General features: G+C 65.9%; 1 protein-coding gene across 1 annotated transcript; it reads left to right on the plus strand.

The window, feature by feature from the left end:
- Nucleotides 1–2,035: 2,035 nt before the first annotated feature.
- Nucleotides 2,036–13,474, plus strand: ZNF469 (zinc finger protein 469). Its single transcript, XM_045293602.1, is given in 2 exon segments — nt 2,036–2,063; nt 2,066–13,474. Coding segments are annotated over 2 exon segments (10,146 nt in total). The 3' UTR covers nt 12,184–13,474.
- Nucleotides 13,475–15,716: the final 2,242 nt, after the last annotated feature.

The following is a 15,716-nucleotide window of genomic DNA, read 5'->3' on the forward strand; positions in this document are numbered from 1 at the left end:
GTGGGATGAGGGGCAAGAACAAAGACACACCCAGCTCCCCACCCCGCACAGTCCTGCGCCTCTGGCCTCGAGAATAGACAGTGTGAACTGGACCCTCAGGAAGAAGACAAAATCACACGAAGACTGGGGAGGTGCCCTGGCCTAGATCCCAGCCCGATGGCCTCCAGGGCTCCCGCTGCCCTGGCCCTGGCAGCCTCCCTGCGCCCTGTGACCCAGCAGGGAACACTCGATGCCTGCCAGCGCCATCTCTGACAAACATTCATTTCCTTTGCAGCCAAGACGCCCTTGCTCCTCAGGAAGCCGAGTGGCGGCCCAGCTGAGGGCTGACGCCCCAGGTATGTAGCACTCTCCCTGGCCCCAGGCTGGCCACAAGCCCGAGGCCAGAGACGCCTAGCCCCCGAGCTTCCTCTCTGTCTGCCACTGGCTTCCGACTCCCAGCTTGCCCTGGACGGTAATTGGGGCTGCCGGCTGCCTCCCCAGGGGATGTCTCTGGGAGCCAGCTGTCAGGAGCATGGCAGTGGAGCCCGCGGCTTCCTGCGGCCACCGGGCAGCACGCAAGGCCACATCCTACTCTGTTCCTGGCAGGGCTTTCTCAAACCCACAAACAGGGGTTCAGATCCTCTTTTCAGATGTCCGACTGCACTCCAGGGAGCCTGGGTGCACAGTGGGTTAGGCGCTGGGCTGCTAACCATAATGTCCCTGGTTCAAACCCACCAGTCACTCTGTGGGAGAAAGATGAGGTTGTCTGCTCCCATAAAAACCCACAGCCTGGAAACCCACAGGTGGTTCTGCCCTGCCACATGGGGTCTCCTGAGTCAGCATCAGCCTGGGAAAAAGGTGGGGGCCAGCCTCCTCTGGCTCTCGGGGGATGCTGAATGCCAGCATGGGGGAGAATTAGCAGCTGGCCGCCCAGCCCCCCAGCCCTCTCCCAGGGCCCTGTGCGGCCCCTGGGCACCTGGGCAAACTCCAAGATAGGACAGCCCTGCTTTCCCCTCCTCCCTCCATCCTGAGGTCAGAAGCCCCCACCTCTGGCCCCCCAACTGTCACCCACCTGTCCTCCAGGCAGGTGTCCTGAAAGGACATTCCTGCCCCCGGGAACCCGAGGTGGGCAGTGCTGGTCCAGAGCTGAGGTGCCCTCCATCCACCTGGGCCTAGGGCGGCCGGGTAAGCCTGGAGCTCACACGGATTTGTAGCAACACGCACAGAGGAGTGAGTGAGCACACTCAGCCCCCACAGCCATCCTGCTCCCCATGCTGGGGGAGCCACCCCACAGCCAAAGCAGAGCCCCACCTGGTGGCTGGGCGCCACCTGCTGTCCAGTACCGGAACTTCACCCACAGGGCGTAGCCCCTCCCCAAGTTAGTGTCCAAGGGGGTCTCGCTGGGCAGGGGTCCAGCGCTGGCAGAAATTCAGGCGCAGGCCTCTCCTTCAGGTGGTAATGTGGCCTCTTCAGGTGTGGGTGGGAGTCTCCGCTCCGTTGGCCAGCTCTTGGGTCTCGAAGCTCTGAGAGGTCTCCCGCCTTCCCCGTTGGCCAGCTCTTGGGTCTCGAAGCTCTGAGAGGTCTCCCGCCTTCCCCTCACCCGCCGCTCACGGTGCCTGGATGGGCCCAGAGGTCTTCCCTCAGCTGCCACCCCATGTGCTCCTCCCTCGAGGACTGGCAATGCAGCCATCCACACTCTAGTCTGAATTTGTCTGCGGTGACTCTGTCTCTCTACCTCACTCTCTGTATTCCCCCTCCCTATCTCCCTCTGTCTCTCTCTGTCTCCCTCTGTCTCTGTGTCTGTCCTGTTGGGGAGATGGGGAGACAGGTGCATCTGGCAGTACGCCAAATGTGGGTCTCTGTGCCCATCTCAGTGTGGGTGTCACCAGGCCCCCGGGCTCTGTCCCCACTGCTGCCTTCTCTTCCAGGCTCCATTGGGAGGGACCATGCGAGCTGGCTTCCTCGGGGCCCCCTGTGGTTCAAGGATGGCCCCCCACCCGGCCCCCCGAGGCCCCCAGAGACCCCCCGCATCCTCCTAGCATCCACACGAGCAGCCATGCCAGGAGAGCAGCCCCCTGGAGCACCGCGCCCACCATGAGCACACACCTGCCACCCCGCCCTGCCTCCCGAGACTCAGGGCGCCCCTCCCGGCCCCCCAGCAAGGACAGTGCCCAGGCCTGCAGGACCGCCGCAGGCACAAGGGGGGCGGGCAGCAGGGCCCAGGTGGCAGAGCTCCCCAGGCCTCAGCCGAGGCAGGCCAGCCCCGTGGAGCCCAGGAAGGAGGCCGGCCTCTCGGGGACCCTGGGAAAGGGCCCAGCACAGACTCTTGCCCAGCAGCCGGGCAAGGCCACGCATGGGGGTCCGCAGCAACTCTACAGGCTGAGCGTCAGCCCCTCCAAGGACAAGCGGGCCTCCGACGAGGGCCCCCAGGGCTGCCCACAGGGGGACCCCCTCACAGGCCAGCTCCTGGGGGCCAGTGATGTCCTGTCCACACCTGACGAGCTCAGCTTCCAGAGGGGCTTCCTGGAGGCACCCCCCAGAAGCTGTACCTCCACCGACTATACCTCAACCGGCCCTGCCCCTGGGCCTCCTCCCCTGGCGGCCCCCCAGCCCCCAGGGCCCAGCCCCTTCTCAGAGTCCCCAGCAGGCAGGGCTGACACCTGGGCCCCCGCTGCCCAGTACAGCTTCCCAGCTGCTACTTTTGGGGTCCCCTCCCCAGCATCTGAGCCCTTTCCCAAAGGTGCTACTGGGCCTGGGTCCTGCCCTGGGGGGCTCTCCTTTCAACCCTCCTACACGGGGCTGCCCGGAGCCGGCCCCAAGCCCTTCCCCACGGTGTCCCTACAGGAGCACACAGTCCACGGGGCCCTGGTACTGACCCTCCACCCAGCTCCACAAGGCTGGCCAGAGGTCCCAGGGGCTGCCCGACAGGCCTGTGCACAGCCACCCCCCCCACTGATGTCCTGCTACCAGGGCCCAGATACACCCTCAAATCTCAGCGGGGCTCACTCCCCGCCTGGTGCTGCCCACAGCCCCTTCCCCATCAGCCTGCACAAGAGCCTGCCCCCCACCCTACCTGAGAGGCCCCCGTCAGCCTCCAATGGAGTGGAGGGTCTGAGGGGACCCCCAAGCACACTGCCCCCAGTGCACTTTCTGGGCAAAGCCTACAATAGCCCCGGAGCCAGCAGTGTGGGCACCAGCCCAAGGGCCCTGGACAAGGAGCTGGCTGCCCCAGGGCACAGGGCCACTCCAGGGCCCCAGCTATGGGAGGGGGCACGTGAGGCCATGTCCCTTATGGACACAGCCCCCTTCCCTGCTGTGCCCCCAGCCCCACCGGCCACAGCCGGGGGCTCATTCTTCAAAGGCCACAATCTCTGTCTCCCGCACAGCCCCCCACTGCCCTGGTCCCCAGTGCTCCCTGCGGCTAGCTCAGGCCCCCTGCAGCTGCCAAACCAGCTGCCCTACCCCGCCGGGGCCCCTGAGTGGCCGGGCAGCAGCCATGCGCCCGGCCCACTGGAGAAGTTGGCAGCCCCAAGGACTGGCCCCAGGACCCCCAGCAGCAGCCCCCCCGGGTTGCTGTCACGTAGCAGCATCCAGGATGCCGGTGCCCAGCCCCTGTTTTTTGGGGTGACCCCTCCCCAGGCTTCACCTCGAGGGACCCCTGGCCTGCCCCCACCCAGAGGGGTGGGCCCGTCCCCAAGTGAGTCCCCGCTGCCCTCTCCGGCCACCACTGCGGCCGGCAGCAGCTCCTGTTCGTCCTTGTCACCTCTGTCCAGCAGTCCGGCCAACCCCAGCTCAGAGGAGGGACAGCTGTCCGGCCCGCTGGGACCCCCTGCCTTCTTCCACACCCCAAGTCACCCCCAGGAGGGTGGCAGCACCTTTGCAGCCTCCGAGCCCTTCCCTGCCGGCCCCTCGAACTTCCAGCCGGGCCCCAAGGCCTTCCCCTTCCCCACCACTGAGACATTCCAGTGCCTTCGGGTGGCACCCCTTCCCCACCAGGAGCCCGCCTTCCCCCAAGAGCCGCCCCCCTATGCCGCCCACCACTTTCCTCTGAGCAGCGCCAGCCTGGACCAGCTGGATGTGCTGCTGACATGCCGGCAGTGTGACCAGAACTACAGCAACCTGGCCTCCTTCCTGCACCACCGCCACTACTGTCCCCCGCGGCCCCCAAGCCCCGCGCCACCCGGGCTGGCCACGACCAGGGCCCCAGCCGACACACAGCACACGGGCCTGCTGGGCCCCCACAAGCTGGCCAACTTCCTGCTGGATGGGGACGTCCTGCAGGGCCTGGCCCCTGCGCCCCCGCCGCTGCCAGCCTCCGACTTGGACCTGGAGGACGTGGCCAAGCTGGACAGCCTCATCACCGAGGCGCTCAACGGCCTGCAGGACGCCCCCGAGATCGACAGCAGCTTCATCGACGTGTTCGCCGACGACGACCCTTTGGGCCTGAGGGTGCCCAGCACTGGGCAGGCCCCTAAGACCCGGGCGGGGGCCACTCCCGAACCCAGAACTCAGGTCCCGCCCCCTGCCCTGGCGCTCACACCCGAGCCCCAAACCCCCAGCCCTGAGGCCAAGGAGGATTCCCTGCCCAGCCCCCGGCCCACAACCCGCTCCCAGAAGGGCCCATCCCACCGAGGCCAGCACTGCCAACTGCACCCGGAAGGGCCGGGCGTGCTGGGCTCCAGGACCGCGGGGCTGCGGCCCCGGAGGAAAGGTGGCCAAGTGGAGGTGCCCTCGGCGCCCGTGAGGAACCTCCGGACCCAAGCCTCCAGGGGCCACGCGGCGGCACCAAGCACCAGTGCCCTGCCCAGGCGGACCCGCAGGGCCCGGGGCAAGCCTAGCCGGCGGCGTGGCCGGGCTGGCCGCTGGAGCAAGGAACTCATCCACAAGATTGTGCAGCAGAAGAACGCACTGCACCGACGGCGGGGGCGGGGGCGGGGTCCCCCCACAGCGTCAGGGCCCCCAGCCCGCCCCGCCCGAGACGGCAACTACAGCTCAGGGTCGGAGGATGACTCAGGCCCCAAGGCTCCACCTGGCCCTCCACCGCCATCAGCTGGTGCCAAAGGCCGGCGCCGCCTGGCACGGCATCGAGGGGATAGGCAGAGGGGCCTAGTGGGACCCCTGGACCACTGCAAAGAGGGGGTGCAGCAGCAGGAAGCTGAGGCAGCCGGGGGCTCCCCAAACCTAGAGTCTCCCGGTCCGGCTACCCCAGGCCCATTACAAAGCCCTGGGCTTGGGGAGCTTCAAAGACATGACTCCCACACAGGGGCTGACCCACGGACCCCCAAAGAGAATCAGTTCCCAGAGACCAAGCTTCTTGACGAGGTGTCCAGCCACACCGCCCCAGAGCAGCCCCCACCCACTCTAGAAGAGCCCGGCTCCCAGGCACCAGGAAGCCTGACTAGATGGGGCTCTAGGGAGCACCTCTCACCAGCCAGTGTGGACAGCTGGCCCCTCGTCGACCGTGGCCCAGCAGCTGCCCCCAGGCCCCAGCCAGGAGATAGGCAGATGACAACTGACTGTACCCCAGGGGCTGCCCAGCACTCGCCCCTCACCCTTGACTGGAGTACTGCTCACAGTGCGGAAGACTGTGGGGGTGGTCCAGTGGCCGGTGGGAGGCCCCCTAGAGATTCCCTCCTGGGGCCCAGCGAGCTGGCTGTCCCCTGCGGGGAAGGCTTGGCCTCCAAAGACTTGGCTGTGGACAGTCCAGGCGGCAGCCTGTACTTGTGCCGGGAGAGTGTGGACATGCATCCCCTCGGGCCAAGGTCTCCTGGGAGTGCCCCCTCCCCAGCTGACGCCGCACAGCCCCCACTGACCCTGCAGTCCACCTCGCTCCTGGGCAGGCTGCCTGTGGAGGACTTCGACCCCCTGACGTGTGGCATCCTGCTTGCCCCCAAGAACAACCCCTTGCCCTGCTCCTGTGCCACCCTGTGCCCGGGGCACTGGCCAGTGCTGGAGGACCCCCTGGGAGGAAGGTGGGAGCATCTCGATGAGGGGCGGCCTGCACCCTGCCCATCCCCAGCTCTGGGGAAGGGTGCCGAGGGGGGTATCCCGACAAGCAGCCCCCCAGAGGCGGGCCTGGAGATCAAGAGGCTGGTCTCAGAGTTGGAGACCCAGCTGCAGGCCAGTGCAGGCCAAGGCCAGCCCCCCCGGCCACCGAGCACAGAGCCCAGGGGTGGGGGAAGCTCAGAGCAGGGCTCACACCAGCCCCCCGAGCCCCAGGCAGACCTGCTCTGGGCAGATGACCTGGCCGGTCTCAGAGGGTCAAGCCCACCCCAGACTGTGGCAATGGCCCTGCACCCTGGTATCCAAGACGATGCAGGGTCTGTAGAGGGAGCCAGCCACACTGCTCAGCCGATGACGGCACAGGTGACCAGCGTCCAGAGGATGGAGCCCACCCAGATGGACAGGGACAACGGGGCCTTGCTAGGCACCAGTTTGCCCAGCCCCTTCAAGCTGCCCCCGCCTGGGCTAGACACAGAGAGCTTAGCAGGATGCAGTCCAGACCTAGAGCCTTGGAGTCTTAGGACCCCCAAGACCCCCAGAGCACAACCAGAATGGGGTGGGGGGCTGTCCCTGGGGTTCCTGGAGGCTGAGGCCTCCCAGTCGATGGCATGCAGCAGTCCCACGGCCCCTCCCACACCTGAAGTGGCAAGTCACTGGGCGTGGGGGACACCCCCCTCTGGTGCCAGACACAGCCAAGCCCCCCAGGAACACTCTGTGGGTAATGAGGGGACCCAGCCAGTGGAGGTGCAGCCCTGCCCTGCCCAGGGAGCAAACACTGAGCTAGGAGACAGGCCCCAAGCCCCAGTGTCCAGGCCCCTCTGTCAGGGGCAGCTCCTGGTGGCCAGAGCTGAGAACAACAGTGGAGCCCAGGGCCCTGCACCCAGCCCAGGAGGGGACGACGTAGCCCAGGGCGCTGAAGGATGTGTACAAGGGACAGAAACAGGTGGGTGCCAGGACCCCATCGGCCCATCTCCAGCACCAGAGCCAAAGGGCCAAAGCCAAGCCAGCCAGCGGCAGCCAGAGGAGCAGGGGATCCTGGAGGAGGGGTCTGAGGCCAAGGCCAAGCCGGGAGCCTCACTGACTCGGCATGCCGGGGGGCAGCTGGAGGGAGGCAGGGCAGTCTGGAGCCTTCAATGCAAGGCAGGGGACCCACCAAGTCCAATCCTGTCTGAGAAGAAGACCTCAGTCCTGGCCCTAACAGCTGCCCATGCCCTAAGTGGACTCGAGGACCAGGTTGCAGCCAGGGTGGCCAGCCCGGGCCCCAGGGAGCGACTGCCATCAGCCGGGGAGAGCCCAGGGTGTCCTGTCAGTAGCCAGGCCCCCTGTGGCACCTCGCTTGCTTCTGCAGACCCCCAGGGGCCGCGAAGCCCTGGGCACCCACCCAAGAGGGACCTCACTGTGCCTGCAGGCGCCTCAGAGGTCCGAAGTGACCCGGGGGGGCCACCCCCAGCCTCTCCATCCTTCGGGGATTCCCTTTGCTCACAGCATCTGCCAGCCCCTTCCCCCATCCAGGCACCCCCTCAAAGGGCCAGCTGCTCCTCCAGCCCCACTGATGTTGGGAAAGAGCAATGCCCAGCCAGGCCCCCAGCAGACAGGACCAGTCCCTGGGGCCCCTCGGGGGCAGACAGTGACCCCTGTGTGGATGCTCTCCCAGGGGGCCAGGCAGGCTCAGAGTGCAGCCTTGACCCTGGAGGGCACTGCCCCAGTGGCAGCATCCCCAGAGCACTAGAAGACCCCGGAAGAGCGAGGCTAAGTGGACCTCCTGCCCAGGCAGCCCTTTCCCCACCAGCCGCACCTGTCTCCTCGAGAGAGACCAGCAAGGTCCCTGGGCGTCCCCGAGCTCCTGCTGCAAAAGAGGAGGTGGCCCAAGGGCCTCAGACACTAGACCCCCAGGTTGTGTCACCAGGGCCCTGCTGTCCCTCCTCGGGGCCCCCTGACCCGGAGGAAAGCCCTCCTGTCACAGCCAAGTACACAGGCATGGAGACCACAGGGTGGGGTTCCAGTGCCCCCCACCAAGCACCTAGGGGAGGACCCCTGTGTCCTCAAGAGCCCCAGCAGAGGCCCCGGGGTGTTCCAAAGAAGTCCCGGCCCTCAGGGTCTGGCCAGCAGAGAGGAGACCCCAGTCCAACGGTGACCCCTGTCTTCACTTGCGGGGTCTGCAGCTCCACTTTCCGCTCAGGGCCAGGCCTGAGTCGACACAAGGCCAGGAAACACCTGGGCACCCCCTCCCAACCTCTCCAGGCCGGCCACCCAGCCCCAAGGGGCCCAGGGCCAGCAGCCAGTCCTGCCCACACCTTCTTTCTGGGGAGAAAGAAGGGCCGAAAGGCATTCTCCAGGAAAGAGAGTTTGGAACCCGGCTCCCACCAGAGCCCCTCCGAGGACAGGCTGGGACCAGAGATGCCCACGGGAGCTGGGCCAGAGCTCAGCGTCCATGGAACCCCAGGCCCATCACTTCACCTTCAGCTGTGGACACCAGCCCTGCTCGGCCCAGCACGCCACGTCCCCAGGCCTGGGAAGGCTGACAAGCGGCTCACAGAGCCCCAGGGAGCCCAGAGACAAAGCAAAGAGCCAGGGGGGCTCCCCAGCGACTCAGAGGGAAGGCCAATGCCGAGGGGGAGGAAGGAGAGCAGGAGAAGGTTCCAGAAGGAGAGAAGAGCTTCTGGCTCATGGGAGAGGCGTCCCAGAGCTGATTCTGATGTCGTTCCAGATAGTTGCCGCTCACATCCATCAAACTCGCCTGCCCATCACCCCCCCCTGCCTGGTTGCTGCCGGCCAGTGGAGGAAGGAGAGGTGGATGGGAGGCAGCTGCCAAGATCTGCCACCAGGGGGACCAAGGATATGGGGGATGCACAAGGAATGTGGCCAGAGCAGCCACCATTGGCGGAAGAGACAGGAGCTGGGAGCCCACTCAGAGACGGGGAGAGCCCCCCTCTCCAGGCGGAGCTGGATGTAGCAAGTGGATGCTTGGGGCCCAGGGAGCCGAGTGGGGAGAAGCCTGTGCAGGCAGCTAGGGCCAGGGCTGCAGGCGGCAGCAAGGGGCCCAAGAGCCGGACAGGGAGCTGCATGGTGAGGGCACCGAAGCCCCCGTCGGAGTCCCCGGATGCCTCCAAGCCTCCTGCCTCCAAAACCAGTGGCCACGAGGACTTCCTAAGCCCCCCAGAGGCCAGGGCCCACGTCCAGGAGCTGCAGGTCAGCGCAGCTGGGGCGTCCCCCCAGGAGCTTGAGGGGGGCCTGGACCTGTTGGAGGCCTCGTTCTCTCTGCTCTTCCCTCTGGACGGTGGTTTGATGCGGAAGAAGAACCCTCGAGTCTACAGATCTTGCAGGAAGAAGGCAAAGCCATCACCACCCCTGGAGCTGCACTGTGAGGTGGGGGAGCTCTCCGCACCAGGTGCAGCCAGGCTGCCCACAGACCTGCCTGACTGCGGCTCTCCCTGTCTGTGCCCCCAGGAGCCCTGGGCAGAAGACCTGGAGGACGGTTTCCTCAGCGGGTTCAAGCCCTGGACTCCGGACATCAGCCTGTGGGCCCTGGAGCTCCCTGAGGAGGGGACCTTGCTGGGGAAGGAGGAGCCAGAGGACCTCCCGGAGCTGCACCGCATCCCGGCCGCCTGGAGGAACCTGGAGCTTCGGGACCCCAGCGATCAGCCCTCCTCTCTGGGGGAAATGAGCCCTGAGCCCCCCAGCCTGGAGAGGGAAGGTGGGGGTGTCGAGGACCTCGAGAGCGCAGGCCCGCTGCCTCCCCCCGCGCTGGAGCTCAGCGCACTTGACATCAAGTTGGAAGCGCAAGCCCTGTGCCTTCTGGGACCCCATGAGGACCACAGGGGGCTCCCCAGCCCCAGCGTTCAACACTCCCAGGAGGGAGGGAGTTTGCAGGGTCTGGGGGGCGGGGGAGGGGAGCGCCAGGCGCGCGCGCAAAGGGGCGCCTACAAGTGCCGCGTGTGTTTCCTGCGCTTTGGCGGCCTGGGGGAGCTGGATGCGCACAAGCTGACGCACAGCCCCTCGCCGCCCCCCACCTGCTACATGTGCGTGGAGCGCAGGTTCGGCTCGCGCCAGCTGCTGCGCCAGCACCTGCAGGAGAGGCACGTGCAGGGCCAGGCTGGGCTGTGGGCCTGCGGCATGTGCCGGAGCAGCGTGCCCGACGTCTGGATGTACAACGAGCACCTGCGCGAACACGCCGTGCGCTTCGCCCGTCGCGGCCAGGTGCGTGCCACCCTGGGCGACCTGTCCGGCCATCCCTCAGAGGGCAGCCTACCCCCGGGCATCCTCGGCAGCATCGAGGGCCACGTGCCCCGTCCGCACGGCGGCCGGCGCGCCATCCCCAAAGCCAACAGGCGCTCGGGTGAGACCCCAAGGGGGTCGACGAGGAAACCCAGGGCTCCCCGGCCCAATCCCTTAGACCAAAGTGGCTCGGCGGCGGCGGCGGAGGGTGGCGGCTCAGACATCGCCCACATTGCGACCAGCGAAAGCCCACCCAGCCTCGCGCCACACAGCGTGTCCCCCGGCCCTGCGTCGCGCGGAGGCGCGCCGATGCCGGATCCGTCGCGCCACTGCCACCATTGCGGGAAGCAATTCCCCAAGCCCTTCAAGCTGCAGCGCCACTTGGCCGTGCACAGCGGGCAGCGCGTCTACCTGTGCCCGCAGTGCCCGCGCGTCTACGCCGAGCACGCCCAGCTGCGCGCCCACCGCGCCCGCGAGCACAGCGCTGGCGATGAGCCTGAGCGGCCGCCTACCCCACTCTTCACCTGCGAGCTCTGCGCTGCCGTCATGCGCGTCATCCGGCGAGCCTTCGCCTGCAGCACCTGTAACTACACCTTCGCCAAGAAGGAGCAGTTCGACCGCCACATGGACAAGCACCGCAGGCCCGGCCGGCAGCCCTTCGCCTTCCGAGGCGTGCGGAGGCCCTCAGGCCCGGGAAAGAGGACTCTGGCCAGCGAGGGGACCGGGCCAAGCAAGAGGCACCGTGTTGCCTTTCCAGACGACACTGGGGTCCCCGTGGACGGGCCTCAACCCTCAGGCAGCAGCCCCACCCCGGGCGCCGTGTCTCCCAAAGACCTGCACCTACCCTGCCCAGAGCCGGCTCCTAGCCCGGCTCAGGGACAGTCTCCAGGCCCGGAAACCCCTCTGGGAAACCCGCTGCCTGCCAGCAGGGAGTCTCTGCCCCTGCCTTTGTCTCCCAGCAGAGGTGGCAGAGAGGGTGGGACTTCCCCTTCCAGCCCTCCTGCACCCGTCTGCCTGCACACTGGCCCACTGGGGTTGTCCCTGTTCGCGCCAGGACCCGGAAGTGGCGACTTAGAGAAGAAGGTGGCCCCCAGCTCCAGGAAGCACAGGTCCCCAGGTGCCCCCAGAAAGTGTTCCCCTGATAGGTCCACAGACAGTATCCTCCAGACCCATAGAGACAGAGAGGTGCCCTGGAGCCACATGGTGCCCGAGGGGGATCTGGGAGACTCCGCCCACAAAGTGGGTGCTGCCAAGGCCAGGGGCTCCCCAGAAAGAAAAGCACCTGTGGTCTCGGTAGTATCAAGGAAGGTTGCCCCAAGTCTGGCCCCCACAGAGCCAGCCCGAGACGCTGAGACCAGGCTGAGCCCCAGCACCCCCAAAGCCAGGCCGGACCCCAGCTCCCAGAATGGTGGGGACACCCGACGTGGTGCCACAGCCTGGGGGGGCAGCCAGCCCCAGCCAGCCAGTGGGCAGCTCCAGAGTGAGACAGCTACCACTCCTGCCAAACCCCTGCTCCCAGCTCTAGCCAAGGGCCACAGCCAGGGATCCCGAGGCAGCCTGAGCCCCCTGGGGGGCAGTGGAGGGAGGAGGAGGGGCCGTGCCCCAGGGTCCACCAGGAGCGAAAGCTTTAGGGGCCTGGGGAGAGCCCCCTTGGTGCTTGAGAGGCCCCACCGGAACCCCCGGAAGCAGGCAGTCCCCAGCCGAGTGCCCCCAGACAAACCCCGACTGAGCAGCCAGACAGACAAATTCCCTGAACGCCAGAGGGGGCTGCCCAGCCTCGGAGGCTTCCAGAGGAGGAGGAAGGGGCTGGACATGGCCGTCCCCCAGAAGAGGGCTGTACATGGGTCCCCCAGGAAGGACAAAGCTGTCCCCCACTGTCCCCAGGCCCTCCGTACCGCCGAGTCACAGAGCCACCTGCTCAGCCAGCTCTTTGGGCAGCGACTGACCAGTTTCAAGATCCCGCTCAAGAGAGAGCCCACCGAGTAGCATGCAGGGGGGAGGGCAGGGAGCCGGACCCCACTGAGGGGCCTGGGTGCAGAATGGGGAGCCGGACCCCCGCCAAGGAGCCTGCACAGTCACCGTGTAAAGGAACCAGGAGCCTAGGCCAGCTCCCACAGCCCCTGGGGTAACTCACCAGGTGGTCTTCTGCCCTTTGACTTCCTGGGCTGCCTCCTGCCAGGTGTGGGGCTGAGAGAGCCCACTCTCTGCTGGAGGACTAGGGTCAGGGCGGCCAGCTACAGACCCCGGGTGGCAGGAAGCCCCTGAGAGCAGTCCAGCCCCTGGGGGCACCAGGAAGGGCACTGGACAGCCCCCTGGGATAAAGCTTGCACAGGGCTTCCTCAATGGTCCGCCTAGCAGGGAAGACAACCAAAGGGCCAGTCAGGGGAGGCCCCCCCCAGTCTTGCTGCTGCTGCTGCTGCTGGAACTCCAAAGTGACCTTAGAACCCACAGGGGGGTGTGGTCCTGGGAGGCTATGCAGAGCTACCAAAGCTCCCCACAAACAAGTTTAGTGCACAGACGTCCCACTACTACCCCGTGCTGACCACTGCCTCCTGTGCCCTGAGAGCCCTGAGGCCAGTTTGCACGTGGAACAAGGGGGACACTGCCCATCCCCTGCAGCACCTCTCCCCCAGCCCTCCCTCTCCAGGCCCTTGCCCCTGCCCTCTGCTCCTGCAGCTACCTGGTTCAGAGCCTGTCTCCGTGGGAGCAAGCACGCTAGCTCGGAGTATCAGTAACCTTATTCACAAGTTTCTGGTGCTATTTTCAAGTAGTAATGTGAACACAGACCTCCTTGAAGTTGTTTTCCTTTTTGTTTGTTGTTTTTGCTTCTAACTGGGGTGGTGGGAGGGGCCAGGGGTGCCCCAGGAAGACTTTTGCCCAGATCAAAGAGGTGAGGCAGTGCCCACAGGCCTCCCCGGCCCCGCCCGACCCCAGGGACAAAACAGTGAGGGCTGCCCCAGCCAGAGAGGAGTCCTGGGGGTGGTGAGGAGGGCCAGACAGTGACAGAGCCCTCATTCACTGACCAGTGCAGAATGGCATGTGTAAAGGCCCGGGAGGTCACGCTGCTCACCGACCCACAGTCCTGTTCTCTCTTTGACTTTTTTATTTTTAAACTCTTGGTACAATCTGTATGTCCAAACAGGTTTTACTCAGATATCTTGAAAGAAGCCAGAGGGCACAGGCCGCCTTCCAGGGAGGTGGTGGGGGTCCTGCTGAAGCCCGGTGTGGAGCCCAGAGATGATACTGTCCTTCCAAATACAGTCCTATTTTCACAAGGCTCCTGTTGTCCTGGTGTCTGTCCCCCACGCCTGGCAGACCCCACCCACAGCACTGAGGCCCAAGCCCCTCCCGAATCTGCCCTCAAGACAGAAGGGTCTCAATGGCATAGCCCCACCCCCAGCCCCTGCTGAGCTCCCACACCAGGCTGAAGACAAACTGTTGGACAGCACAGGGAAACTGTCAGGCCCAGGGGGAGAACACGGGGCCTTTCCTTCAGGGGGTCCTGAGGGGGAGGCAGGGAGGAGGGGGAAGGTGGAAGGGAAGGAGGAAGACAGGGCATGGTTCCAGGGAGGGAAGGGCAGAAGCCCAGGTGACAGTGAGCTCGGGCCCCTTCCCTACAGGGCCCCACTGCAGGCCACACTGGCCCCCTCCAGTTGCCCCCCCCCCCCCACGCACCGGCAGCTTGCTGTGGAAACTGAGCCTTCCCTTGGAGGTCCACCGGTCCATGAGCCCCACTGTCCACTCCAAGTCTCTGTGGGGACCCCGAAGCAGCCCAGGACGCACGGAATCCTGACGCCTGCTAGGAGGGTCGGGATGCGTGGTGAGAGCTGACCCCCTGCGCTACCGCGGCCTGGCCGCCAGGTGGCAGCACCCACCCGGCTCCCGGGGCGGCCCGGCCGGGCTCTGCGGGGACCCGCTGGCAGCTGCTTCAGGCCACGCCAGCGCGCGAATGGACACACGGACAGGGCCCAGCCTTCCCGCCCGCTCATAGGGCGCGCGCCCTCCGTGGGCTCGGCTCTACCGGGACCCCTCACCGCAGCCTGAGCGCAGCGGGACCCACAGACCCCCAACCCCAACCCCCAGCTGGGCTCCGCGAGGGAGGCAGGCGATTCCTAGCAGGTGGTTCCTAGCACCCGCTCCCCCTTTATATTCAACTGGGAAAGTGGAGGACGAGGGGAGGGGGAGCCGGGGACCAAGGTTCACAACAAGGTCCCAGCCCCCAGGGGGCCACAGAGCCCTTGAGGACCTAGGGATCCCAGGCAGTGGGCCTCTAAATGGGCAGTCAGTCTAGAGTGGGGGTGGGGGGCCGGCAGCCCCAGGTGGCAGTGTGGGGCCTGCTCATGCTCTGTCCCAAGGCTGTGTCCCTGGCCTCTTCCCAGCCCTCCATCTCCTGGTCTGTGGAATGAGTCCCCCACCTGGAGGAGCTGGTACTGCTGACCTCACTGGCTACGGGCCTGCACCCCTCCCACTCCCTTGGCTAAGCAGCCCTGCGCTTCCTCACAGCAGGGGTTCCCGGGCTCCGGATGTGAGAGTTTCCAGAGAGAGCTGCGGCCTGGCGGAGTCCAGAAGACACCATTGGTGGAGCAAAGGGAGCAGAGATGGGGTTTCTCTCTCAATGGGAGGGGTCTCGCAGAGGGGGGCCTGCAGTCAATGGATGCATTGAGTTATGGTGCTGGGGAAGAACATGGAAAGGGGGGGGGGCGTAAAAATACAAAAAAAAGAACATGGAGAGTCCTGTGGACTGCCGGAAGGACAAACACTAGCCTCAGAAGGACAGCTAGAGCACTCCTGAGAGGCTTTGTCCAACCTGCTTTGGACGTGGCCAGGAGAGACTGGTCCATGAAGAAGGACACCATGGCTGGTGAAGTGGAGGGGCGGCGGAAAAGAGAAAGGCCCCAGATGAGATGGACAGACACAGTGGCCACAATGAGGGGCTTGAACATCAGAATGAATATGGGGACAGCGCGGGGCTGGGCCTGGTGGCGTCTGTGGGGTCGCTAAGAGAGCCGGGCCGGTTCGTGTTTGTGGGGTCGCTACGAGTTGGCACCGGCTCGATGGCATCTCACACTGATCACCACAACCTGGGACATGCAGATAGAAGGAGCTCAGAAGCTGCCAGCACCCAGACTCTCACCACCAGCCCCCGGACCCCTTGCTCACTAACCCAAAGAACTAGAACAGGAACTCTGGGAGTGTGGTCCTTCTCATCCAAGGGCTAGTGACCCAGAAAGACCTGTCCACCACACCCCAGGTGTGCCGGGTGAACAGGGACAGGGTGAGTATCACAGACCATCGGCCCAGGAGCCCTGGCTCACAGAGCCCCCCTTGTGTCCCAAGGGGGGTAAGGTCTCCCTCCAGTCTTTCTTCCGAGACCCCTGATGTGGAGCCTGGAACTCCAGCCTCAAGCCCAGGAGCCCAGCCTAGCGTCAGGACACAGTGGGATGGCTACATGCATGGGCAGGGCAGGGCTGGCCTCAGGTGGATGAGCAGAGGGTGAATTTTGATGCAGCAGCTGGTTC

Source organism: Echinops telfairi, unplaced genomic scaffold (genome assembly GCF_000313985.2).
Source record: "Echinops telfairi isolate 266 unplaced genomic scaffold, ASM31398v2 ScPeMD7_2291;HRSCAF=2852, whole genome shotgun sequence".
Classification (NCBI taxonomy): domain Eukaryota; kingdom Metazoa; phylum Chordata; class Mammalia; order Afrosoricida; family Tenrecidae; genus Echinops; species Echinops telfairi.